We start from the raw sequence: 26,066 nt of genomic DNA, 5'->3' as shown, positions 1-26,066 counted from the left end.
GGCTAAGACTGAAAGCTATTTCTGGTGACTGTGGAAGAATAGTTTTTTGTCATGCCTCTCCTTTGGTAACAGATGAAGCCTAATCATTTCACCCACCTCATTTTTAAATTACTGACACATCACAAGCAATGCAGAAATGTATGGGGGAAACAAGCTGTAAAAAGCCATTTGGATGGCTGCTCTCATGATGCCAGTTTGCAATATTCCTAGGGGGTATCCTATTACAGTTTGAGAAGACACACTGTTGTAAGTAGCCCAGATTCTATAGGATTAAAAAAGGGAAGAAAGTCACAGTTTCAGGCTCAACTTAATTCCATTGTGTTCCCAAGCAACCCTCCAGAGTATCTGTTTCTGCAAGTACTATATATATGTGTCTCTGGATAAGGACGTGAAAAGTGAGAGATATTTTTTGTTAAGAAGGGTGGTAGCAACAACCATTCAGAATACTTTACTCACTATGTTTGCTACATTTCTGGTCAAATGTACAGGTACCTAAATCATATCAGTTATAGTCTACATCAAGAAATGATATTAAAGTATGGCATTGTAAGGTGAATTTAAAGATTGGGTGAACATGGTCTGGGTTCACTCATATCATATCTTTGCACATATTCAATAAAGGGTATAGAAGTGTTGCACAAGCACATTTAAAGAGCACAGTTCCTGTCCAGATCAGATCCCTCCATTTTTCTCTCCTTTTCTTTCTCTCTACATCTTTCTCACTCTCAAATAAAACCCATTCAGATTTTTTTCACTATCTCAATCCTCTCATTGCTATATCCTGTCATGTTGTCTTTCATACTCTTTCTTTCACAAACACACACTAGCATCTATACAAATTATTTCACCCGCTCCCTCACACTAGCTCTCCCTCTATTCTCATGCGGTCTTTCCTTCCTTCATTCTTCCTCTGTTACTTTCTCCCCTTTCCCTCCGTCACCTAAAAAGTCCTGGAGCAGCTGTGTATATTCATCAACAGATGCAGCCAATCGCTTTCCAGTTGGAGCAACAATCCGGTGCGATGGAGACATGTCTTCTTTGTGCTTTTGCGTTCATCAGCATTTTCAATCTGAATGAGTGGCACTCAAAAAAAAATAAACGAGGCGAAAAATGTGTTGGAATAGCACTGGTGAGATCAGGGCACATCATTAGAGATTAAATGAGTTTGCTGTGCTTTAAACGATCATCAAGCAGATTATCAGATAATCTCCATCTCCACTACATCTCTACTGTGCAACAGGAGTTTTTTTTTTTTGGAAAACATGGTTGGAAGTTGCAGTTAGAACACTTGAGCTATGCAGCCTGACAGCCCAAATGTCTGATTTATGGAACCATATCAATCACTTTAATCAGAGGAAACCTTTGATCCCATCCTAAGCAAATGCAGGAATAACTGCAAATTATATTTCATGTTAATATTACCTCAAACCTGCAATTGAAATCCCTAATATGAGCATAACCCTGTGAGAGAGCAGCTCCGGCTGTACACATACTGCTGCATCCTACTCTTTTAGAGGACAAAAATTGTGTAAATGAAACTGCTGTTGCTAAAACACACACACACACACACACACACACACACACACACACACACACACACACACACACACAAACCATGCCGACAGATGCTTTGTTTCAGGTTGACTTGGTGTTTTTTGCCCTTTGCAGGTGTCTGGTGTTGGCAGTTGCAATGTATGGCACCAGGTTCTCACATATATATGTGAGAATCTGGTGCCATATATATATTCACAATTACATTCTTACAAAAAGAATTAGCCACAGATGAGTGAGAGTGTAGTTGGACACTCCCTCCTTCTGCTGATCTTTGATTTAAAATATTTGAATAAGCTGTTAGAAGAGGAACATACGGGCTAATGATTCATTTAGCACATTTTTTAAGGGACAACAATGTAGGTAGCATGTGAAGAAGGTACACGCTTCTCTGAAAAACTATAGGGCAATTTATTTTGCTTGCCTGTGCACACGCATTGCAGCACTGAATTAGACAGATGTTACAGATGTTCAGGATTGCCTGGTTTCTCTCCTCCACTCAGGTCTCACTTACAGCCCTCAGGAGGCTCAGGGGGGTGAAGATCACTCTTATGCTTATTGTCTAAATAAAGCATGGCAGCATCAATCAACACAGTGCCTGACTCTAAAATTGACCACGTGTCCTGAGTGCCACGCCTGCAAAATAAACATGCCGGACACTGTGGACGTTCCACCAGGAGTGTTGTGCTCACTGGCCTACTTTCATCCCCTTTTAGCTTCACTGGTGGTGCAACCTTCAAACTCTGGCCACCTTCTCACCCCAGGGGAAGGGGGTTTGAATTAATCTGGGCAAAGATTCAGTACATGCAGAGGACGTTGACCTCTCTCTCTCACCTGGGCTAATTGTTTTTTATGATGAAGAGTCACTTAGAGCATACAAAAACCACATACTAGGTTTTGAGGAAAAGCAAGTAAAGCACTGATCTGTAATGAGTGACGATGAAGGAAGATCTATTTTCTTGTCTGCATGAAGGCTTGTAACACCGCAGAGATCCTATTGCAGCTTTCTGCTTTTCTTACCCCCAGATTTTTTTTTTCTGTGAAGTGATTGTCATTGTGAAACAGCACACAACAAAATGAGTCCTCTGCTTTTAACAGTGAGCAGTGGGCAGCCATGACAGGTGCCCGGGGAGCGGTGTGTGGGGACAGTACTTTGCTCAGTGGGACCTTGGCGGCTCGTGATTCGAACCCTCAACCTTCTGATTACGGGTCCGCTTCCTTCCCGCTAGGCCACCACTGCCCCCACTGCCCTCCCCCATGATCTGGTTGCTGCATGCATTCTCAGGCCAGTGATGATTGTTTGTTTGATTGTTTGTTTTATTCTCTGTCAGTGGACCCCACTCAGGTCGGCAAAGGGTCTGCCATTATCACAGTCATGGACATCAACGACAACGCGCCTGTCTTTGCCATTGAATACGAAACTATCCTGTGTGAGAATGCCATCCCTGGCCAGGTACAGTCATCTTATCCTTCGTCATACATTCATGTGTGTGTGCTGAGAATGTGACCGCCATGTTGATTTAACAGTGGTACAGCTGCTGTGTTTTGATGTTTTTAATGTAAATGGTAAAAATTGCTATGTGTACACATAATCCTCCGATTTATGTTTATCTATCTATCTATCTATCTATCTATCTATCTATCTATCTATCTATCTAATGAACTCTGCACATACTTTGAGATACTGTAAATAAATAATATATATAATGACAGGGAACTGAATATATGGAATGAAAGTCTGAATATTTGGAATGAACGCACAAAGTTTATTCTATTTTATTCTATACATTAATGTAATCTGCACTTTTTAATGTTAGTAGAACCTTTGCCCGTCGCTGCCTGTGCGCTAAACCGCACTGTAATTTGTATAAAATCGCCCCTGTCGCTGATTCTGCTCTATGGTGAGGTAAGTTTATTATGAACATGGTGTGGCTGGTGAAATTCTGCTGGTACAGCTTTTACACGGTCGGGCATCAAAACGGCACCAGAGATACTCGCACGGGCAGTGACGAGTATAAAATAGAATAGAATAAACTTTCTGTGTGCAGCCTGAATCTAAGCATTGCATGGTATATCGGATTTAAAATGCTAAAGTTAGTTTGCCCCTGTTATTCCTCCGTTTACTTACCTCCGTTTCCGTATTACGTATTCCGTAAGACGGAGGTTGTACATAGGAATGGCGGTGGGAAGCTCGTCTGATGTGGAAATATTGAATAAATCTCTTCATCAATAGTCCAATGCTGAATTATTAGCAGTGTTACTGCATGACGTCAGATTTCATTCCATATATTCAGACTTAATTCCATATATATATATATATACACACACACACACACACACACACACACACACACACACACACACACACACACACACACACACATATATATATATACACATATATTATATATATTTTTTACAGGTTTTGTGAATGGTGCACTAGTTACAGATCAAGCTTATATTTTGAGCCAAGAATCGTATGCAGAAAGATTCTGGGTTATACCTTATAAAAACATATCGCAGTTGAGAAATGCTGCTATTATGATGTTATATTGATGTCTATATGAATGGAATAAAATTAAGATACTGGGTTATTCTTTAATGCAGTTCTATTATTTCTTCATTGAGATATGAAGAAATAATAAGTGAACATTTTTACTGCTTTATAAATGTTCAGAAAACCACACATTTCACATGCTTGGAGAACATTATGCTGATATTTAGTTTTTGTTTTACTGTGACTCCTCATTAGCGATAATTTCAGATTCAGTTGCAGCAGTGTCTTAATTTGACATTTCAAAAAGATTTCCACCGCTTTTAAAGCCTATCACCCAGCTGAGTCTTTGACATCCGTGAACCAGCACTGCAGTTTTACAACATTGAAACATATCCAAAATTGAGTGCCAATGGCAGCCTGCGGTCAAAAAAACAAAAAACAGACGTGAAAACATCTCTGGGCTGACGCACAACCAGCTGTGAAAAACACAGTTTGACAAACTGATGGGAAATAAGGGTTTCACACAGATTTCAGCAGCAGGCCGGTCTAATCAGGGGATCAGAACATTACGCGTTGGTGTGGAAAATGCTTCACAGCAATGCAAATGGGACCAAGGTGACTGTGCCATGAAATTGGTTTGTTGGAGGATGGTGGCATTGTGTCAGCCACCAGCCGGGGTCTGTCTGCAGTGGCCACAGTAGCAACACCATCAAAGCCATACCCGTGCACATCACTCATACTGACACAATATCACCATGAGTAAATATCAAAACGTGCACACACACCCAGCCACGTACATTTCCTGATCCCTGCACTGCTGCCTCATGCGGCTTTTTAAGTTAATCTAGGGAAGAGAGGTTCGTTCATTTACTCGTTAGTAGTTTTGCCTAGGAAATGATGGTAATAATTACATTACACTTTGATGAATGGCTTCAATTACAATGCAAGCTGACAAGGTGTTAAACCTCTGGCCCCCCATTAATGAGAGCAGTTAAAGCCGCTCGCGCTGTCAGGAGACGCAGTTGCTGATGCACTGCCGAGCCCATTGACCTTTGACTAAGCTGCGTTCCCATTCATGCGGCGGTAAGGATCCACGTCTGTCAGGCATGCCAGGAATCTCTGCCAGACAACGTGTCTTTTAAAGGCAGGTGGAACTTTAATGTCAGTCTGTATGCTCTATTGTACATGCTTGAGCTTGACCTCTGACCTGTTGCCGACTGTGTGATGTGCTGCATGCCATCATGTTCAAACCACTGCTGTGTAATTCAGGAAAAAAAAGTTCATAGAATTAAAGAAAAAAGACGGCTTATGGAACAAAGTCTGACATTCTCAACACACAAAGTGATTCCAGACGCCATCACTCTTACAGTAGCAAACAAGCCCCATGGTTACCACATACCTCTGCACTTTGCGGCAGTTTGAAACGAGTGCCCTGTGGTTTATTATTTATAAATTATGATAAAGCATAATGTAATCGGATGCGGACCTTGTGTGTCATTAACCAACTGAGTGCTCTGCAAATATTCACATTTCTCAAAATTGAGGATTGACACCTTGCGATGGCAAACAGCTGAAGGAGCCAGCAGCAGAATGAATTACTCACTCTAGGACACATTTCGGCAAAGCTTCAGTTCCAGATCTTCTTCACTCTAATTGGATTACAATATAATTTTTTTGTGTGGGGGGGACAAGTGGATTGTATCGCTGATTGAAGGCGCGCTAAAAGAGCATTAAAGCGGACTTAAAGATCATTCATGTACCCCATCGGGCCGCTCTATTGAGAGTGGAGAGGGGCGGGGTGGGGGCGCAAGGCGGAGAGGCAGGGTGAGGCACGGAGGCGAAGCACGGCTCTCCCAGTTGGAACATCATTGTTTGTGCTACAGCAATTAGGCCCTGGCTCATGTGAGTCGCAGAGTCGTCGGGAGACTGCTGTTTGTTTTCCCGCCGTCTTTTCTCCCCCTACCCCTCTCCCGGTAAGTGCGGGGAGGTGCTCGCAGGCTCATTTCACAGATGCTATCTCAGTGCCTTTGAACAGCATTACAGAGATCCCCCTCAGGAGCCAGCTTTGTGTGTAACTGTGAGGATCTTTTCTTTTTTCCTCTCGCTCTCTCACCGCTCCCAGCGCCCAGCGTTCAAAGTTTCAAAAGGCTCACGTTGGTATTACCAGCCAAATTACTTTCTAGTCTTTCTGAAACCCGCCAGACCCTAGGTGTCTTTCGTCTGTCTGCCGGAAAAGGAGAATCGCTGTGTGTTTTCCTAATCATCCGCTGCCCACCACCCCCCTTGCCACTCCCGTGACGCTCCAATGCCTTTGACCAGGGGATCACTTGAACAGTGGAGAAATGATGCCGCCACAGAGTCTCAATAATAAAAGCCCTCCACCACCTCTCTGGCGGCGGGCGAGTGCGTCCTCCGCACAAAAAGTCCACTCTTGTTCCTGTTGCAGAGGAACGTTGGGGCCCTGAGAGTCGCTCGAGTGATGGATTCTGATAAAAGGTCACTGTGCCATGAGAATTATCCCAGCTTTGGCGGCAGAGGTACGAGATTTTTGAGCACATGACAGGGTTGGCTTCAGGGCTAGGGTGGATGTGGCATTTACTTTTTTCATGTTTCTGCAAGTTTTTTTTTCCTGTTTGCTTTCATTTGTGGACTTTTTATGATTTTACCAATGGCGTTTGTCCAGATGTTTTCTCATTGCTTTGGCGAGGAAGCTGAGATTTTAGGCCCCACCAGCCTGCTTGGCCAGCTGAACACAGCAGGTGTCCCTGTAGGTGTGTGTCCCTGTATGTGTCTGTGTGAGAGAGAGAATCAGATGGGTTTTTTTCACCACTGTGTAGCATGTAGTGCATGGGTAGAGTCTGCTAAGCAAGTAGTCCTTTCTTGTTTCCTGATTGAGGGCTGAACGGGAAAGGAAGTGCAGGAGAAGGACATTCTGGACAAAAATTGATTGATTGAGAAAACACAAACTTGGCACAAGGGCCAGCAAAGGAAACTGTCATGATCCGGACCGGCAGGGGTTGACTCCGGAGTTTCGTGTTCGTCTCGTGTAATGTTCCCTGATCGTGTTCACCTGGTGTCTATTTATATAATTGTATTAAACTATCCTGTTCGTGTCTGTTCGCCGTCGGGTCATTGTGCGTATTCATGTTCCCTTGTCGCGTGTGTAGTCTGTATTAAACCCCTGTCGTGTGAAATCGTGCAAATGCGTCCTCCTTCATCGCCATGTCCAGCCCACCCGTGACAGAAACATGAAAGGATAAACTAAAACAAACTCGCATGCGTGTCAACTTGACAGGAGCAAAAGCAACAAACTTGGGTAATGTAAGAGTCCACGCAAGAGTCCTGCAGCTTTTTCCTTCCTTATAACAGGGCGTCTGAGCCCAGTTGTCAGGCTGATTGGTGCTGGCTGTGAGACCCACTGACCCTATTGAGTGACAGTAAGTGAAAGTGACGTGATTGTCATTCTGATGCACAGCACACGGTGACACAATGAAATGTGTCCTCTGCTTTTAACCATCACCCTTGTTGAGCAGTGGGCAGCCATGACAGGCACTAGGCGAGCAACCTTCTGATTATGGGTCCGCTTGCTTAGCCGATAGGCCACCACTGCCCCGGGATTCTTACAATAACTGAAGAAGAAATAATTTCAATCACAAGTTCCGAAGTAAAAATACAGACATGTTTTTCCCTTGTTAAAATTAAAGGTAATAACATGTTTATTAAATGTACAATAAGCCTTGTATTTACAATGCCTTAAAAGTGTGAGGCCATGGTGCTATTAATTCAGAAGGCATAAATGCTTGAAATTAGTGGACATGTTCCATGCAACCCTTCTTGTTTAGTGCCGAAAAAAAAGCAGTCTTCTGTCCTTGAGTGAAGCCACCAAGCAGCACTGGAATCCTGTGGCAGTTCTTAGATTTTTTATATACATGCTGTAAATAGTCACACTGAAGCCGCCCATTCAGGGACAATTGTGAAGGCAATTTATTCTGTACGTTCTTAACATTTTCACATAGAAACATATTCCATTCTCTATTTTTTTTATTTTTATGCCATGCATTCCACCCATATTGAGGGCAGCACAACTCTGCTCAGTGAAAAAACGGCTGGAATGTGATGTGTTAAGCAATTGAATTTGAATCAATTTATAAAGCATTTTTCTCCAGAGAGACTGTTACGTGTTGAATGTGCTCAGATTTGCGAACTGTTCTCAGTCAAATATTTGTGCATTTCAAAGCAGCAGGAACAAGGAGCAAACAATGAATGGTGCTGTGTCAGGAAGGTGGAACATCAGAGCCCATGCGCCAGAAACAGATGGCAAGTTGTACGAGGGTTGCTCCCAAACCCCTAGCAAACTAACACCAGGTCTAGTGCCTTGTTTTCAGTTCACCACATCCACCTTGACCCCCTTCATTTGGCTTTCTGTGTCTCTAAAGTCCTTTACAAACACTGAATATCAGCACAGGAATTGTGTTTGATAAATATTAGATCAATCTATCTATTTGTCTGTCTGTCTGTAATAATACAAATTATTATATTAATTGTGATATTGACAATGACAAATATACTATTACTAATAATAATAATAAGATAATGAAGAAGAATACAGTTCTTGTGGCATTTTGTTTGGCAATATAGAAGAGACTTCCAGGGAATGACCATATTCCACAACAATACTGCACAGTATTTATCTCTTTCAATAGCTTTCCACATTGCTTTTATGGTAGGTAACAGTAATGATGTTGCTTAGGAACAACATGATCAGGAATTTAATAGGTGGTAAAAATAACATATCATTTAGGGATTTACTTTTAGATTTGTTTCACATTGCAACTCATGCCGGAAACCATCTTGTCTCAACACTTGGTGAAGGTATCCTGGAACATTAGTTCTTTAGAATTCAGTGCCAGCCTCACTTTTGCAGGGTTATTGGTGGTGGTCGTTTGGCCACTGACTGTTTCTGCCAGCACGGTCATCTCGGTCTGACAGGTCTGAGTTCTTGGTTGCCCTCCTAAGATGCTCCCACCACCAGGGTTGAAGACTTGGCAAATGTAAAGGCTTCTGCGATTTGTCTGCTCAGGTGCCCATTGTCCCTGGACACCATTTCTGATCGCATATTCGCCAGAGCGGTGTCCGCATTCATTAATCCACTCTAGCAAATGAGATATTAATGAACATGAATAATTGATTGCGTACAGGCCCAGGGATCTGAACATAGGTGTGGCACCACTGGGACTATCTGTGATGGAACATGACTCTTCATTATTAATTGGACTTTCCTTTTCTTTTTTTTATCTGCTGCCTCAGCCTTCTCGAAGGTTTCTAAAGTGTTTGAGCGCTTGAAACCGAAACTCTCCCTGTACATCTTTTTGCAGCAAGCTTATTACATACACTTCACGTTCATCACCCTGCGCTCAGGAGTCCCCATCATTTTGCAGGCATTTAATATTTCATTAATGCAATCGCTGTATGCCGCATCAGGCTAGGAAGTTTGGACGCTGGCTATCATGCACGGAATGCAGATGGACAGGAAGCCTTTTAGCCAATGCCTCTTTTAAGTTGGAGCCTGACAAATGATTAAGAGATATTTACCGATTTAATAAAAACGCAAATCCATTACAGCATCCTGCGCCAAGAAATCACTTACAGTAAATGTGACAGATTAAAACCTGAGCCGTTGACTAAATAAATGAAGCATTAAGCATGCTGGGTGGGGGTGAGCGAGTCTGTGTACCAGGCTGTTTACTTTAGCGGTGCCCCGTTGGTGCAGCTGTTTTGGGGAGATTTTTTCTGGCAGATTGGGTTTGTGCTGAGTCCAGCACGCTCACGGTATTTAACCCAGTCAAAGCCCACAAGATTAGGCCACAACCGAGAGTTGGGGGAATCTTCTTAGCGCACCACCTGATCTCTCATTCCAGATAATCATCTTTGGAAGCTCAGCAAAAAAAATTTTTCACTCACTTTCCTCTGTTAAATCCTTGTACAGGTAATAAGTATTGTCAATTACACATGGCTTACTGACAGACTTCCAGTTTCTGCTACTGAAAGCTTTATAAAAATTCTGTCAATAATAATCTTTATTATATTTTGTATTATATATATACATATTTTCTCTAAATGTGACCATGGTTTTGACTGACAGCTCTCAAGCAGTCTACTTACTCTTTCAGAATGATTAAAACCTGCGCTCGTCAGTATGTCCCATGCACAAAGAAGTACAAGAGGTGTTGCCAGAGAATTTGCCAAAATAGACATACTAAAATAGACTTAACAGACTTAAATGGGAAGCAGTTTCTCCCAAATGCCAAATACAATCTGACCAATCTGGCAACACTGAGCACAAGGTCCTGTCTCCTTCTAATAAAACTTGTTCATGACAGTCATCACACACATCATGTCACTTTTGCAATCATCTCAGGACCACATCTGATTCCAATCCAAACATGAAGATTATCAACGTTTTATTCAAAATTTCTGGTTTCCATTTTTTGACCATCCAAAATAAACCCCTAAGAATTTGCAGAACTTCCCAGAAAAGGGGCTCTTAGACTTTTAACAGCTTAAGTTAATGACAAAAAGGCCATTAAGATTGATTTATGGAAATGAGGGGGCGAGTTTAATCAAACAATTTTGAAGGGGAGAATTGAGAACTAATGACATTTGGTGGCTAAAGTGTCATAGTGAACTTTTCTTCTGACTGCTGTCTTGTCCCAGGTGATTGAGACCATCAGCGCGGTGGATAAAGATGAACCACCCAGCGGCCATCGCTTTGTCTTCTCCCTCACCGCAGAGGCTGCTGGGAACATGAACTTCACCTTGAGAGACAATAAAGGTAAATCAGGTTCTATATACCTATAATAGGTATTAAGATGACTCAAATAAGACGCATAAGTTCCAGGCGAGTTTAGAATGTCCTATTTTCTGCTATTTGTTTCAAAGACAAATATTTTATTCAGGTCTAAAACTTTTACAGTAGCACATATTTATGGAACAAAAAAACATTTTTTTCTCATATTTGAGTCCACTGAATTGAATCCACTAATTAAATTTATATCCATTCCCTTAACTGAGATAACTGAGATAAAAATATAAATTACTGTTTAATGTAAGAAGCTATGCCTGATCAGATACTGTAGAAATTATGATATTTTAGTTAATATGCTTAAGAGATTATTGACATTTGCGGACTACATGTAAAGAGTGTCAGTGTTGGTGGCTCTGAAAACAACTTAATTTTGGTGAAGATGCTTTTAAGTTAATTGCAATCATTTGTTTGTCTAAAGTTAAACATATATTCAAAACGTAGACACATAGGTTACGGTTTGGAAAGAAAATCTTCCGCTGTATGAAACAGACTGCTCTTATTGAAATGTTACTGGGTGGATGTGTAGGAAAGTTGTTTTTATTTTGCCAAATTCCCATGAGAGAGCATAGTCACTAATTAGTGCGCCAATAAAGGCCACTGCACAAAGAATGATGCCCGTCGCAGCATAAAGGTCACATGAATGACGGCAAATACCTTCGTCGCCTGTATATTTAAAATCTAAATCCCTGCCTCACTAATCTGTTTAACCCGCTGCTCTACAGAGTCGCTGTTTATTTTATTATGCTTTTTAATGGTTCAGTTTGGTTTACCACATCCTGGTCTTGTGGGTTGTGGTCACCCAATAACTCGCTCTAATTAAGTGTTCCAGAAGCAGTAAACGTAGCAGAAAGGTTACACATTTGCATATAACTCTTACATTATTACTGCTAGACCATGAGAATGCCCCCGTGGGAGGGATAGAGCAGCAGGCAGCGATGTGAGTTGGTGGAACTGACAAAAGTTTCCCTGTTTTGCAGTAAATAGATAAGGTGTGAAAGTGACTAGCTGGGAATTGTGACACATCACAGCACAGCACCCAGTGCACACAATGAAATGTGGTATCTGCATTTAACCATCCCCCAAGGCAGCAGTGGGCAGCCATGACAGGCATTCGGGGAGCAGTGTGTGGGGACGGCTCAAGGGGTACCACAATGGCACCTTGGCTGTTCAGGATTTGAACCTGCAGCCTTTTGAGCGTCTGCTTTTTTACATGCTAGGCCACCACTGCCCCATATCTGCCCCATATCATAACTATGGGATGACGAACAGTAACGTTTATTTGTGAAACCAATCTATTTTTTAATGAGATCCTCAAGCCCCAACTAATGAAATCTTTGAAAACAAGTTTACTTCATATAGGGTCCACCATTCAAATAAAGGATTTTCTGTATGTTTTTCCAGACAACACGGCTTCCATCCTGACGAAACGCGGGGGCTTCCAGAGAAGGAAACAGTCCATGTACCGCCTGCCTGTGCTGATACGGGACAGCGGCAGCCCAGTGCTGAGCAGCACCAACACTCTGTCCATCCGTGTGTGTGAGTGCGACAGTAATGGGGACCGTCAGTCCTGCGGCACTGAGGCCTTCATGCTGTCAGCTGGCCTCAGCACTGGCGCCCTCATCGCCATTCTGGCCTGCATTCTCACGCTCCTGGGTATGTCGGACGGGCTGCTCACACACAGACATTCAGTCATGTCTTCATTGCCATCATACTACACAACTTTTTTACCCCAAAACAGGTTCAATCAAGTTAAACTATTTCACAATACAGTGTGAGTACTATACCATCATATATAGTTACCTATTAATATTTTTTTGTTAAATGTATTGTTATAAGAACAATTGAACATGGCATATCTGGGATTGGTAGGAAAAATTACGTAAACAATACATTTACACCAAAAAATAAAAAGAAAAGAAGCATAATAACATAATAATTCTAAAGTTAAAATAATATGTAAAATGTAAAACCATAGAGTTGGTTGTGAATACTAAAATTTGCATTCTGTTGGGGGAAGGATAAAAATGGTTAGGTGGGGCATAGAAGAGCTGCTGAGGAGTCTTACTGATGGTTGTACGAAACTGTATTATTTGAGACAATAACTATATAACACACACACACACACACACACACACACACACACATATATATATATATATATATAGAGAGAGAGAGAGAGAGAGAGAGAGAGAGAAACTGCAGATTTCAGTTGGAAGATAAAATGGTTCCACTTGTGATCCAGCTGTTCCTGGCACCAGCACAACCCATTATTGTAATCCTGCCACTCCTAGAATTTCTCTCTGGTTATCAAAATGCCAGTAATGCTGAATGGCAAGAGGAATTTAGTATGCAGGGGTGATCTAATGTGAATATGTTTGCGTAAGTTAGCCAGGGTAACGGATATACACACCACACACTCACACACCCACATGTACAGACATTTCAGAGCCACCAATTCACTAAGTGCACATGCCTTTGGACTGTAGGACCTGGAGGAATCCCAGCCAACATGGAGAGAGCATGCACACACATGCCATGTATCGACATGAACCATATTTTAGACAAAGGAACTGCTCTCTGAGTTATTTAGCCACCTATAAAACACTGTTGCTGAAAAGCACTTTCTTGTTGGCAGAGCACAGATATGGAGAATTATTTTAGAACAATGCAAACAGCATAATCAAGCGTCGCTCAATTTCTGCTGAAGAGTCTGCATGACCACACGAGCTCAGTCTGCCACTCCTGGCTGTGGGTGATTGCTGCGTTTGGATGATTCATTTGCTGATTGTTGGATGAGTGCGTTTTGCACCGTGTGTACCACTCGTACCCCTGTGATTGGCTGATGAGTAGGTCTTTGTTTTGATAATTTGATCTGGACAGTGCAGAGGTACCAAACATTTTGGATGAAAGACAGATTGATTTCTTGACTGAGTTGTTCATCGTGTTGAACGATGGTTTCACAGTTCTGGTGGAGTAACTGAAAGGAAATGGGTGGAATGGACGAGGTGGACAGCTGCCAGTCATGCAGGTTTTTCATTCAGTGGTTTTGTTTAGAATTAAAACCCAGGAAATAAACCTGAATTAAAAATCATTTTAATGATTGTTGAGTTCAAGAAGTAAATGCTTGGCTGAAATCTTCTTCTGTTTCCTTCATCTGCTCCTGTTAGTTTTGGTGGTCCGTCCAACTGACATGGCAAAAGTTTTATGCCGGATGCCCTTCCTGACATAACCCTCCCCATTTACCTGGGCTTGGGACTGGCACACTATCACATGCATTAAATAATATATCTAATAATTTACAAGCTAAAATGAATGTGTGAATAAAGGAGGGATCCCCAGAATTATTTATTATTACTAATAAAAGATCTTAATAAAGAGCTGGTGGAATCTTTAAGCTGCAGTGACCATACTTTTCAACACAGGAGACTCGATACACCCACAATAAAATGTCTTTCAGGGGTTTTATTGAAGTCTATTGCTACAGGAACCACATTAAACAGAGGAATTAAATAGAGGAATACGTATAACATGGTTGACTTAATTAATTAATTAATTCATTCATTCATTCATTCTCACCTAATCATTGTACAAGTCATAAAGGCAAGATGGTAGCTCACATTTAACTAGATACCAGGTTAAAGCTTTATACGAGCAGAATGGTGTTGCAGATAACTTTGCGCATCTTTGGTACCAACCCTTGGGTAGGCAGACAGAGGAGACAGAGGCAACTAATCTGGTTGTGAATTCCCTGCTATTTAGCACATGCCAGTGGCTTGGTGTGTGTGAGGATGTTCCAACTCTTAGCCGGGTTTCTGTGAGGTCGGCGGTGTCCGTTCATTGCGTAGCGGCGGCTATCGGCACACGTCTTGGTTTCTAGATTTCTCCGTTTCTGCTCGGGTTCTTGGCTTTCGGTGGTCAGTGCAAACCACGGCCCATGGTAGGTGATAGGATACAAAGAGGGAGTGGGTCGGTGTCCCTTTTGTTATCCTGAATGATGTTCCTTAGCACAAAGTTATTTGCAATGGCATACTGTCCAAAAATCTATCCTATCCTATCTATCAGACACATTCACTAACATTTTTTATACACCATTCTGAAGTAGTGGATAACAAACATGACCTACTTAGTGTTTCAGTGGGGCAGTGGTGGTCTAGCGGTTAAGAAAGCGGCCCCGTAATCAGAAGGTTGCCGGTTCGAAGAGATAGGTAACAGGATTTGAGTTTTGACATCGTGGGCATCTGGTCAAGAGAGGTCTTTAGGTTCCCAGAGCCATAAATCAAAGAATGCGATAAAGGAAGGTCTGATTTCAGATGATCTCTTAATGCAGAAGCAGACCATATGGTGGTGGGGCAGCATCCAACCTGCATGTGTACCCTGCATATGGTTTTGTGTCTACTAGTTGGCTTTAAATTTGACTTCAGTGTCAGCCAAGAGGTGCAGGGTTTAGTTTAATCTTGGCCTTCTGAAGATAGTTTGGAAACCGCAAAAACCTGAGCAAATGAAGTGCCCGCCTGTCAAGGATCTTTTCCTCTGTCCTATCACACTCTCTCAATGTCTTTCACCCACACCGTCCACTTCATGTCTCTTTCTCTTCCCTGCCTCAATCGCCGTGAAGCTTTTGTGCCTAAACTGTCTGTCAGAAGCCAGCAATCAATCAGCAGATTGGCCTGTGATTGCTTTGTTGGGTGAATGGAAGAGAGAGGGATGAGGATCGGCTCTCCATGCTGCCTGAGACAGGCTCTAATGGACACAGTCAGGACGATGGACACTTTCCCTCTCTTCTCTGAGCTTGTGCTGCAGTGGTGTTCAAGGAGTGGAATTTCATTTTTGTAAACTTGATAGATACATATTTGCCTTGATTTGAAATATTTGTCAGAGAGTCAATTTCATTGTTACAGTTTACAGTTTCTTCCTTACCCTCTGTCTTTCTCTCTCCCTTTCTCCTTCATTCCCTCATTAATTCCAGTTGTTGTGAGACAGTGGCTCCCTCTGTGACGTTAAAATTCTCCCTGTGTCACGTGGCAGGATTAGACCCGAGTGCCACCTAAGCAGAGTGGTTATTTTAGGCAGCAGAAGCTCAGCCCATGGGGCGCTGGTCTGCTCACTCTGGGTGAAAGTGTGGAGAAGGATCAGAAGGAGAGAGAAGGACTTAAACTGCATATGGCATGCAATAATTATAATTATAATAATTTCAAATAAATATCTATGCATTAGTCATCCAAAAGAGTTGAAATTACATCTGAGTTGAAATGTTCTGTGCTTCTAATTGTGCTTAGGCAGCATCACGTGGACACTAATGGATGCTTTTTATCACAGCATGGGACTTTTAGACCTTCTTGAAGAACTGGAATTTCATTTTTCTTAAGATGATTGATGCAAATAAGAATTGAGAAACTGATTTGTTAGAGAGTGTCCATTTCAGCATTCAAGCAACTTAATGTTGCTGCCACTGTCTGTAGGATAGGAATCTTGGATTTTGAGGTCAAGATTGACCAAAATGTCTTCAATATTTCTGAGTTGAAATGACCTTCCAAATTGAACCATTACTCTTTATATTCTGTTTAGTTTAACTCATCAGGACCTACACCCGTTGACATTGTTTATTCATTTAATTTTATAAACAGGTTTATTTATACCTGTTTTGGGGTCCAGTGGCCTCTATGGTTTGCCATTTGTTTTGCTGTTCTGCTTATAATAAATCCAGAATGTCATTGCACCTGCATCCTTCGGACTTTGGTGCTGTGTGGCAAGTGATAAGCACTTTGGTGCTGTGTGATAAGCACAGCTGTTCATCTGAACGAAGTCTATTAAGGAAATGTCTTTCTGCTCCAAAAATAATCAGGCCCGGCTGCTTTGTTGCCATCTAAATGCGCCGTAACTGATTTCCGCTGTGGAAATCAGTATGTTTTGAGGGCTTTTGTTAATTGCGTGTTTAACATAAAAGGCCACCAAATTAGTTTAGCAGTTCACCCCAATACATTTTAAATGCTTGTTTCCTCTTTAACGCACTTCTCCATGTTTTTCTCTGAGTTTTCCTTCTTCCTTGTCCCTGAGATAATCTAAACAATTTCAGGGGAGCATCTCAAGCAATGACAGCCCCCTAGCAAGGTCTGTGCTCCGTCAGAGTCGACAAGTAGCTCCTCCTCATTACCCTTTAGGTAAAGTAAGGAGTAAAGCTGGTCAGCCTGAGGCACTGAGAGGACAGGGTCAGGTTCAAGGGCCATGCAGCGAACAATGTTTGTGTGTTCTCTGGCTCTAATAAACACTGCAGAGACCGCATGGTAATTTGTCTGACCTTGCAGTTGACCCCGTCCACACGTATGCCCATATTACCTCGATTTTATTATGAAATCATTTTTTCCAGGCCGCTTAAATACTGCATACAGTTTCAACACACCACATATTTGACGATGAACAGTAAGTACCTCAGTCAAAAGGTCAAACGACCTGTTTTCTCTGTTCACTGCAGTGGTGTTCATTAGCGTATACAGCCACAGGACATCGTTTAACATTAGATAGCTGAACCATAAAAAGAGGAAGACAGACAGAGTGAGACATAAAACAAGCGAGTTGCGGCAAAATATAAAGACACTGACTATTTATTTTTATATATATATATAAAAACAAGGCCCCCCCCACAAAAGTATTCCACTTGTTGTTCCATTGATTCCACATGATGGATTGTTTTCTCAATCCAATTATGGCAAATTGGGGATAATGTTAAATTGATCTGCTGCTCCCGCCGAACATCCATCTTCTGTCAAAACTGCACTAAGGTTAAATCAAGCCCTAAAGTGGGAGCGGTCTGTAACGCTTTGGTTGAAAGAGTACGCATTAAGGTCCTATAAAAGCCGCATAATCACAGCAAGGCATCTGACAGGAATAACGCAACTGCTGCCGCCACCATATCCAGCCGGCAGGGAGATTAGAAGTGGCCATTGATGTACATGTCCCCGCTAAAGGGCGTCATTACTCATTGTCTTGCTGCTGCCCCCCAAACCCAAAAAAAAAAACATGAACATTGACAAAGCCGGACATCTTCATAACTACTGATGGCTATAATGTATCTCGGCACTACATTTGGCAGACGACATATGAATTGCTTCTCCTGGAATATTTCTGGATCATGATTTTGTGAAAAGCCGCTGTGCCCTGAATGACATAGATTTGGTTTGTTATAGAATGTAGAATGTGTGTAAACCATCTCTGTCCCTTTTTCTGTTTGTCCAGCTGAGGCAAATTGGAAGAAGAAATCCTGGGCAAATAGTGATTTCTAATTGGTTAGTCATAAAGTCACTCCCAAAAGTCTGCCTTCTCTATCTCCACCAGTCTCCTCATCCTGCTCGCCTTGCTCAGGAAAAATGACACACGGGCCTCTAGGATAAGGCAGACGTTTCCATATTTTATACTGCTTTTTTCTCTTTATCATACATACACACTTTCTCTGTTTTCACCTCTATTTTCTCTAAACCCCTCGCTTCCTGTCACCACACTTACCTACATCTCTCCTCCACTCCTCTTTGACTTTACCCTTTCACTTCACCCCACTCCCTCTACTCTCTTCCTATCTCTCTACCAGGCTTCTCTATGAGATGACACCATTGCATTGTGGATATTTATGGATGTGTGTGTGTGTTCGTGAATTCTTTAAGTTATAGAGATGGGGGCTCTGGCAGATTGACATTGTAGGGTGCTTGTACTATGTTACTAAGCTACTGCTTATCTGCAAACATTCATATACTTTTCCACCCTTAAGCCTAATACAGTGAGTGGGTGAGTGACTAAGTGAGTGACAAAACCCTTAAAATGGGTGGAGAAACTCATTTGTGGGGCCATTTATAGTGAAGGGTCACTAAAAATCAACACAAAGTGATTGTAGGGATCAACATTATCCTATGATGAAACATTTCTATCCTGATAAAGTGGGATTTCCAGAAAAAAAGCTGGAAATGGCATCACTGATGGCTGAAGATGATGTAAATTGTGTGGCATTTTATTAGCATTTTATTTATCTGAACCCATCTCAATCTCCTATGTCTCAGACAGCATCTCCACCTCATCATTGTAACCGTAGATGAGAGAATATGTCCGTCATTCTCTGTTAACATTGCTTTTTATCATTGCCATATTGTTATAACTATCATAACACATTATAAATGCTATAAATATTACATTAGCATTAATAAGTTAAATCACAGATTTTGGTAACTGCTGTATGACAATGCAAGTGCTAGATAAAAAGTCTACAGATGTTTCTGTTCTGTAAGTGTATTTAATTTGTTTAATCCTCACAGTGTCTCAGACAATGTAATGTCTCTGATATTATCTAACTAAAATGTATTTATAATGCTTTATGTTCTGTACTTTGTAGTATTTGGGAAATAATTATTGCTTTTTTATGAGATAAATATATGAAAATAATTATGAAAGTCTGCTTTATGTGGCATTGCATTATAGCAGTTATAGCCAGACATGGCGTTCATAATTACATTTAAATATGCTTTTATAATGTATTATAAATGGGCTACACATTTGACACATGACCCTTTATTTATAGAGTTACGTTGTTTCTGTGCTGTTCGCGCCATTGCCCCCGCAGCCTGCTGCCACCTGCTACCAGTTAGAGGGTGGTGGTATGTGCTTGTTTAGACCATGGTGATATTTTTTTGACTGGCATATAATTCTGCCTTATTTCTCAGATACTGTAGGCATATGCTGGAGCCATAAAAAGGATTTAGTGCTGGCTCAGAGGGTGTAAGCAGCTTGCACGCGCGGCGGAGCCCAGCCAGTCACCGTTAAACCGGGATATTTACAGCGCGTTCGGCCACACTTAAACCCCTGCAACCAGCAGATCTGCCCGGTGTTTTAATGCCACCGAACAACAAATAATATAAAGACTTCCGTCTAAAAACATTGGGTAGCCCACAAGCATTCACCTCGGCATTGGGTGAAGGACGTGTGAGTGTTTGTGTGTGTGCGCGCGCGTGTGTGTGAGAAAGAGAGAGAGAGCGTGGGTGGGCGTAATTCTCTGCTGTCACCACCATCGTAGGTAGAGATTTAATCAGACTGTAACTCCCCTTCGCCTCCTCGCCGCTGCACTGCCATCTGAGATGAAGTGTTCCCTGTTAAGGATTTGTCAGCCATGCCATAAAAGCGATTAAGCCCTAATCCGATGAACATATTGATAAAACTAATGTACCACATCGCTGTCTTAATTGAATCACGCAGATAATAAACATGGTCTCCCAGTTGAGACGTGAGATTGGGAAAACAATGGGAATAACACCTTCGCTGGGAGCTGGGGGGAATAAGGTGGGGATAAAAACAAGGGGAAGGTGGTGGCAGAAAGTAATAAACATATGATGGATACTGTTGCTCTAAAAGACACAGTCGATTGTGTTCCTGCACATCCTGACTTTATCTAGACATGCAGTAAGCATGCCCTGGGGGCCTGGATCGGATCAAGAATGCCCCAGGAAGCAGACGAGGGCAAGGCCAATATTTCCCTGACTGCCCGGCCACAGGCCCTGTGAACGTTTTATGTTTTTTAAGCAGTGGACGGTACATTATAGCGGGTTCAGGAGCCTTTTAATACCACGCCGCAGAGAGCTGCAAGCCTATGAATTCTCCAAAGGGCTGACTGTCTATGTTCGAGCCACTGCTACTGTGAGCTTCATGTAAGTGTTAATTCTGAAGCCACATGAATAATATAGTAAAAACTAATATACTGATATCCAGCCCGTTATTCATTCAGACAATAAAAAACATTATAATAAAAGTGGTGATAACAGTCATGCTTCTAGTTTTGAACATAAAATATCAATATAAACTTCACATATCATGTGGCCTCTGTATATTATATACATATTCATGATATGCAATTTATATCCCATATTAATTAGAATGATTAAGTGTTTTTCAGTGTTTCAGCTGGATGTATTGTTTTGCAAGATCAAACTGTGGCATCTGTGTTGTGCTATGTATCATATTATGCTAATGCCTGACTTCAAATTCACCATCACCCAAACTGACACACATAGTTCAAGCTCAAGTGAGCTTTATTGTCATTTCTGCTACATAGGTGTTAGACAGTACATAGTGAAACGAAACAACGTTCCTCCGGAACCTGGTGCTACATGTAACATTTAAACAATTAAACTAAGTCACATGCTGACATAAAGTGCACGTGTGCAAAATCGACATGCGAGGCTACAGAAAGTAGAGACATGGGACATAGACAGTTCAAGAATAACATTTTGAGGCAAACAAAACATGTAGACAACAATAAGACAGTTTAAATAAGTGAAATTAATAATGAAGGTGCAAAGGAAAAATGGTGCAAATACTGCGTAAAATAGACCAGTGCAATAATAGATCAGATTTTCTAAACATGAAATAGGAAGTGTGTGTTTATCAGTCCAAAGAGGAAAGTCCCTGAGTGTTCAGTTGCCTGATGGCCCATTGAAAGAAGCGTTTGCATAGTCTGGCAGTGAGGGCTTGTATGTTTCGGTAGTGCCAAAGTGCTTTGGTAGCAGCAAGTTTAAAAGTAAAGTGAAGTGAAGATTAATAGAGCTCACTACTTTTTGTCTGGTTATACTGATTTATATACTGAAGATAGTCATTTGTACATTGAAAAATGTTCATAAGAATGAGTTTAATTGAGACTGGCTAAGAGACATGTTTAGATAAAACTTTGTGAGAAGATTTACAGGTTTGTTTTTTCTGTCATGACGACTAATGACCTTTCTGCCACAATAACTCATTTGCATCAGTATCTCTCTGTCTGTTTGCAGTACTGGTGCTGCTGATTGTGACGATGCGGCGACGGAAGAAAGAGCCGCTGATTCTGGATGAGGACCGGGACGTGCGGGAGAATATTGTGCGCTACGACGATGAGGGAGGAGGCGAGGAGGACACCGAGGCCTTCGACATGGTGGCCCTGCGCAACCTTAATGTTGTCCGAGACAACAAGGCCCGGCGGGACGTGACGCCTGAGGTGACCGCGCTGTACACCCCACGCCCACCGCCCTACAAGGCTGCAACCAACAACGGCATATTCCGGGAATTCATCTGGGACCGGTTAAAAGAGGCAGACGTGGACCCCTCGGCCCCGCCCTATGACTCCCTACAGACGTATGCATTTGAGGGAAGTGGCTCGGTGGCTGAGTCCCTCAGCTCCCTGGAGTCTCTGAGCACAGACTCGGAGCACAACTATGACTACCTCAGCGACTGGGGGCCACGCTTCCGGAAGCTGGCCGACTTGTACGGTCAGAGTGACAGCAGCAATATATTCGCATCCTAGCTGCCCGTCAAGTCCTATTCCAGTCCTGACCTCCTGACCCAGGAAATGAACCTTCAGAGAAGGTGATGGAACTACATCAGCAGGGGAAAACATTATGGAGCAAAAAGAATGGAAACATAATGTCTGATTTGGAGTTTGGTTTCTTTAATAGAAATTGATAACTAATCAACTCTTGTAGCCTGAAGGGGATGGACTGCCATGCACAACTGAAACGTCACTGAAGGTGAACAACCTTCCATTAGAGGAAAAAATCGCAACTTTTCATCACAGAGATATTTTTAAATACTCTGTTGTCCATTCAGAACAGTGCCACCAGCCATCCTAGTGGCCATATCATAATGTTCCACATGATCTGTATCGATATTTCCTTTGTTTTTCACAGATGGTTAAATTATTCATGAACACTTTATGAGGAAAAAAGATAACCAATATGGATTTTACAGTTGAAAGCACCAAGGCTCAAGTTTCAGTTCCCTTGGGGAAAAAAAACACAACAGATATTTCTGGATGATTTTGTCTCCATTTAAAGATCCCTTTAAGCAAAACTGGCTTGGAGCTGACAAGACAGACTTTAAGGGAGAGCCTGCTGTAGGAGGCTGTTCTGTGGCAGCAAATTACTGCAGTATTACAAGAATAATTGTTGTGGTAAACAGGCTGCTGTACAGTACATATTATTGTCTGGGGATGCTTTATTAGTGGTCTTTATAATGAAAATTATACTCTTTGGTGGGTGGGGGGACATGGATTTCCTGAGGGATGTAGTAAAGACAGATAGAGGGAAAGAAAAGGGAGCACAACAAAAATACTATTCAGTGTCATATTTTTGCAGTTTCTGTGGTCCTCTGCCTTACAGTACTGTATGTGGGGTGAACGCTGTGGAAAATGTGTTTACTTCTTGTTTAAAAAAAAAAAAAAGTCTTTTCACACGTTCTGGAAGAGCTGTGGTGCCATAAAAAAACAGTGCTTTTCTTATTATTTGAGGATAAATGCCACCATGCTCTCCACAACAGGGTAAACAGCATGGCTGGTCCAGGAGAGCGCTGCTGTGATCAAAGAACAAAGGACAAGGATCATTTTCAGTAATTGGCACATAATCCTTTAAAACATTGTATCTGTACTGTATGGTTCTGCTTTGATCCGTGTTGATGGTACAACCTTGGGTTTATGTGGGCTGGATGTGCTGTGTACTCTTGCAGTTGCTGAATTCACCTTGTAAGCAATCTGTGGCTTTTGATAAATGGCAGAGGTCATGTCCAAAGGCTTATAGGGCCACGGCTAAATTGGCCCCTGAAAAAGATTTTACAGAGGATTCTGTTATGTGGATAAATCAAGGTCAGGTAACATATGACCATTGACACTTTCAGTGTGCTGATGAGGAGAGCTTTCAGGTGCTAAATAATACATCCCACCAGAATTTTACGTCATTTTTTGGGAATTGTTGAACCCCAAAATGTCTGATTTGTCCAAGGATGTCCAGCAATGCAATGCATGTTGCAAATTTTTAGGCATTTTTTACAGTGAAGTTGGGGGAGAAAGTGAACATTGAGAACACATTTTTTGGTATCATTTATTAAAAATCAAAGGCAATTTGTTCCACTGAGAATAAAAGCAGTCATGAGACAGGTGTGATCTGTAATACCTGTGCATGTGCATATAGTGCTGTTCAGTTTCTAGTTCCCTCCACAAAAACGACCAATAAGTATGATTAACAGATCTCACCCATAGCCTCCATTTCTATCTGTTTTCCAGGCTTGTAACACCCCTTAGCCATGGGGGAGTCACAAATGTGACCTTGAAACCATGGTCACCATCAAGCTTAATATTGCTGCTTTAAATCCTTCACGCTGATGGTGACCTATTGGATATGACATTAGCAAACATGCCCAATGTGCTTTTATAATTTAGCATTGGGAAAATATGCCAACCATTCTTCTGCCAACAATTGCTATTTAATAATTTTTTTGTCCAAAATGTTGTGCTTATACCATGAATTATATCTTATATACATACATATGGAACTCTCAAGTCTCCAATCTCATCTGTGTGCTCACATTCAAAAATCCATTCTGCCATCATCTGTTTTCCTTGATGTTGCAGAAAACATGCATCTTGGCCCGGCCCCGCTGTCTTTCCCCTAATGAGCCTCAATGATAATTTAGTCAAAGCGCGCGTAATGAAGATTGAGATTATTGTCTGTGATAGTCTATGAAAATGGCTGCTATCATGAAGCAAATGTAATTATTTGTTAACGGGCTCCACTAAATGAAAACTAAAAGGGCAATCGAAATCTCGTTAGACTTGGCACCAAGTAATAATAAATACCATTTTAATTAAGTCAATTGCCAAGGATTAGCTGCAATAAGCAGATAACACAAACGTATACTGGAGAAAAGAGAAGGGACAGAGTTCCAAATATCATTGCAAGAGCATAATAAAAGTTTTTTTTTTTTTGTGTGTGTTTTTACATTATTGGTAAAAAAGCAAAGTTGTTTGTCGTTAACATTGTATTTTGACTAATGTTTTTGTACATTCTTGTGAATGTTTTACATTCATACATGTTATAATAATACTATATTGTAAATGCTGATTGTCTTAATTTTTTTGTATTTATTTTAATCTGTATCTCCACATGCATATGGTTTGCCATATGGTCTGACGAATGTGGCTCATTATCATAAAAATCTGCAAACAGGCAGAGGTACACGTGTGCGCCGAAAGGCCAATGTGTCATGGAGAATGATGGGCCACAGTCAACTCTGTCACCACGGGCCGAGTCTCCTGCCACAAGGCAATCTGTCAAACCCACACTCTGTCACAGGGTGTCTTCTGAACACCTATATGCTCCCTATCCCCTCTAAATCAGACAGATATGCCATTAGATATTTACGTTAAGGCAGAAACAGACAGTCTTACAGCCACAGACACGTCTACAAACATTTATGCCATCTTTTTCATGCAGAGTGTAATCTGTAATAAACAAAATGATTATTATTATTTATTTTTGGTACTGTTCTGTGTTTGTTTTCTGATCGCTAGTATCAGTATGACGACTATTTCTAAATTATGGGTTCCAACCCCAGTCCTCCTCCCCCTGCTGGATTGCGAATATGTCTTTTCCAACTTGTGCACCAGGTAAAGTACCTGTGTCAGGTAAAATGCAGCCTGGATGAGGGGCCCGAGGGCTGGGCGGGGAATCAGTGACCGAAGTGGCCTTTTCTTGCTGCATTAGGTGATGTGAATAGACCGATGGCACGGGATCCAGCGCTCTTCTGAGTCTTGCTGACAATCAGTGGCCCATCTTCAACAGCTTCTTCTCTTTGTACATAGGGAATACCTTCTGCTCACGTTTTTGTAAGGGAACTTTCAGTAAACTGCTCTTGACTTGAAGTCACATGTAAAATTTTAAATAAAGAAATCTTCTTTCATTTTCAGTGTGGGCATATTTTTATGACACTCTCGATTCTTATCTAAGACTGAGGTTTTCAGGCTTACAAACTCATGGCACCTTGCTGTTATTTCAAATGCATTTTGCATCATACATTTAATTACACACAGTGTAAATAATAAATTGCTGGATTTGTGCAGAATGATTTTAAGCTGAACTGTTTTTTTATAAATAATAGACTATATTTTAAGAATCCTGGAGCGCTTATCATAAAGTAACAATATTCTGTTACAATGAATCAAATAGGATTTTAATGAACCTGTCAATGACCCATATTTTGCAACGTAATTACGATTTTAATTTAACATATTTGTTCAATAACAAAGAGCTATTAAAAAGATTTATTAACATGAATTTATGTTGGGCATGAATTTATGTTCGGCATGAATTTATGTTCACACAAATG

The 26,066-nt window shown here is 41.5% G+C and overlaps 1 protein-coding gene across 1 annotated transcript in view; it reads left to right on the top strand.

Moving 5' to 3' along the window:
• Positions 1–25,642, top strand: part of cdh7a (cadherin 7a) — a 66,761-nt gene extending 41,119 nt beyond the window's left edge. The window contains exons 9-12 of the mRNA XM_028976182.1: positions 2,883–3,004; positions 10,763–10,880; positions 12,315–12,566; positions 21,707–25,642. Coding sequence (XP_028832015.1) covers positions 2,883–3,004; positions 10,763–10,880; positions 12,315–12,566; positions 21,707–22,215 — 1,001 coding nt within the window. The 3' untranslated portion in view covers positions 22,216–25,642. The remainder of the gene's footprint in view (positions 1–2,882; positions 3,005–10,762; positions 10,881–12,314; positions 12,567–21,706) is intronic.
• The last annotated feature ends 424 nt before the right edge of the window (positions 25,643–26,066 follow it).

This window comes from Denticeps clupeoides, chromosome 4 (genome assembly GCF_900700375.1).
Source record: "Denticeps clupeoides chromosome 4, fDenClu1.1, whole genome shotgun sequence".
NCBI classification, from domain to species: domain Eukaryota; kingdom Metazoa; phylum Chordata; class Actinopteri; order Clupeiformes; family Denticipitidae; genus Denticeps; species Denticeps clupeoides.
Note: the sequence above shows the minus strand (reverse complement) of the source record. Positions and strands in the feature narration are given on the sequence as shown.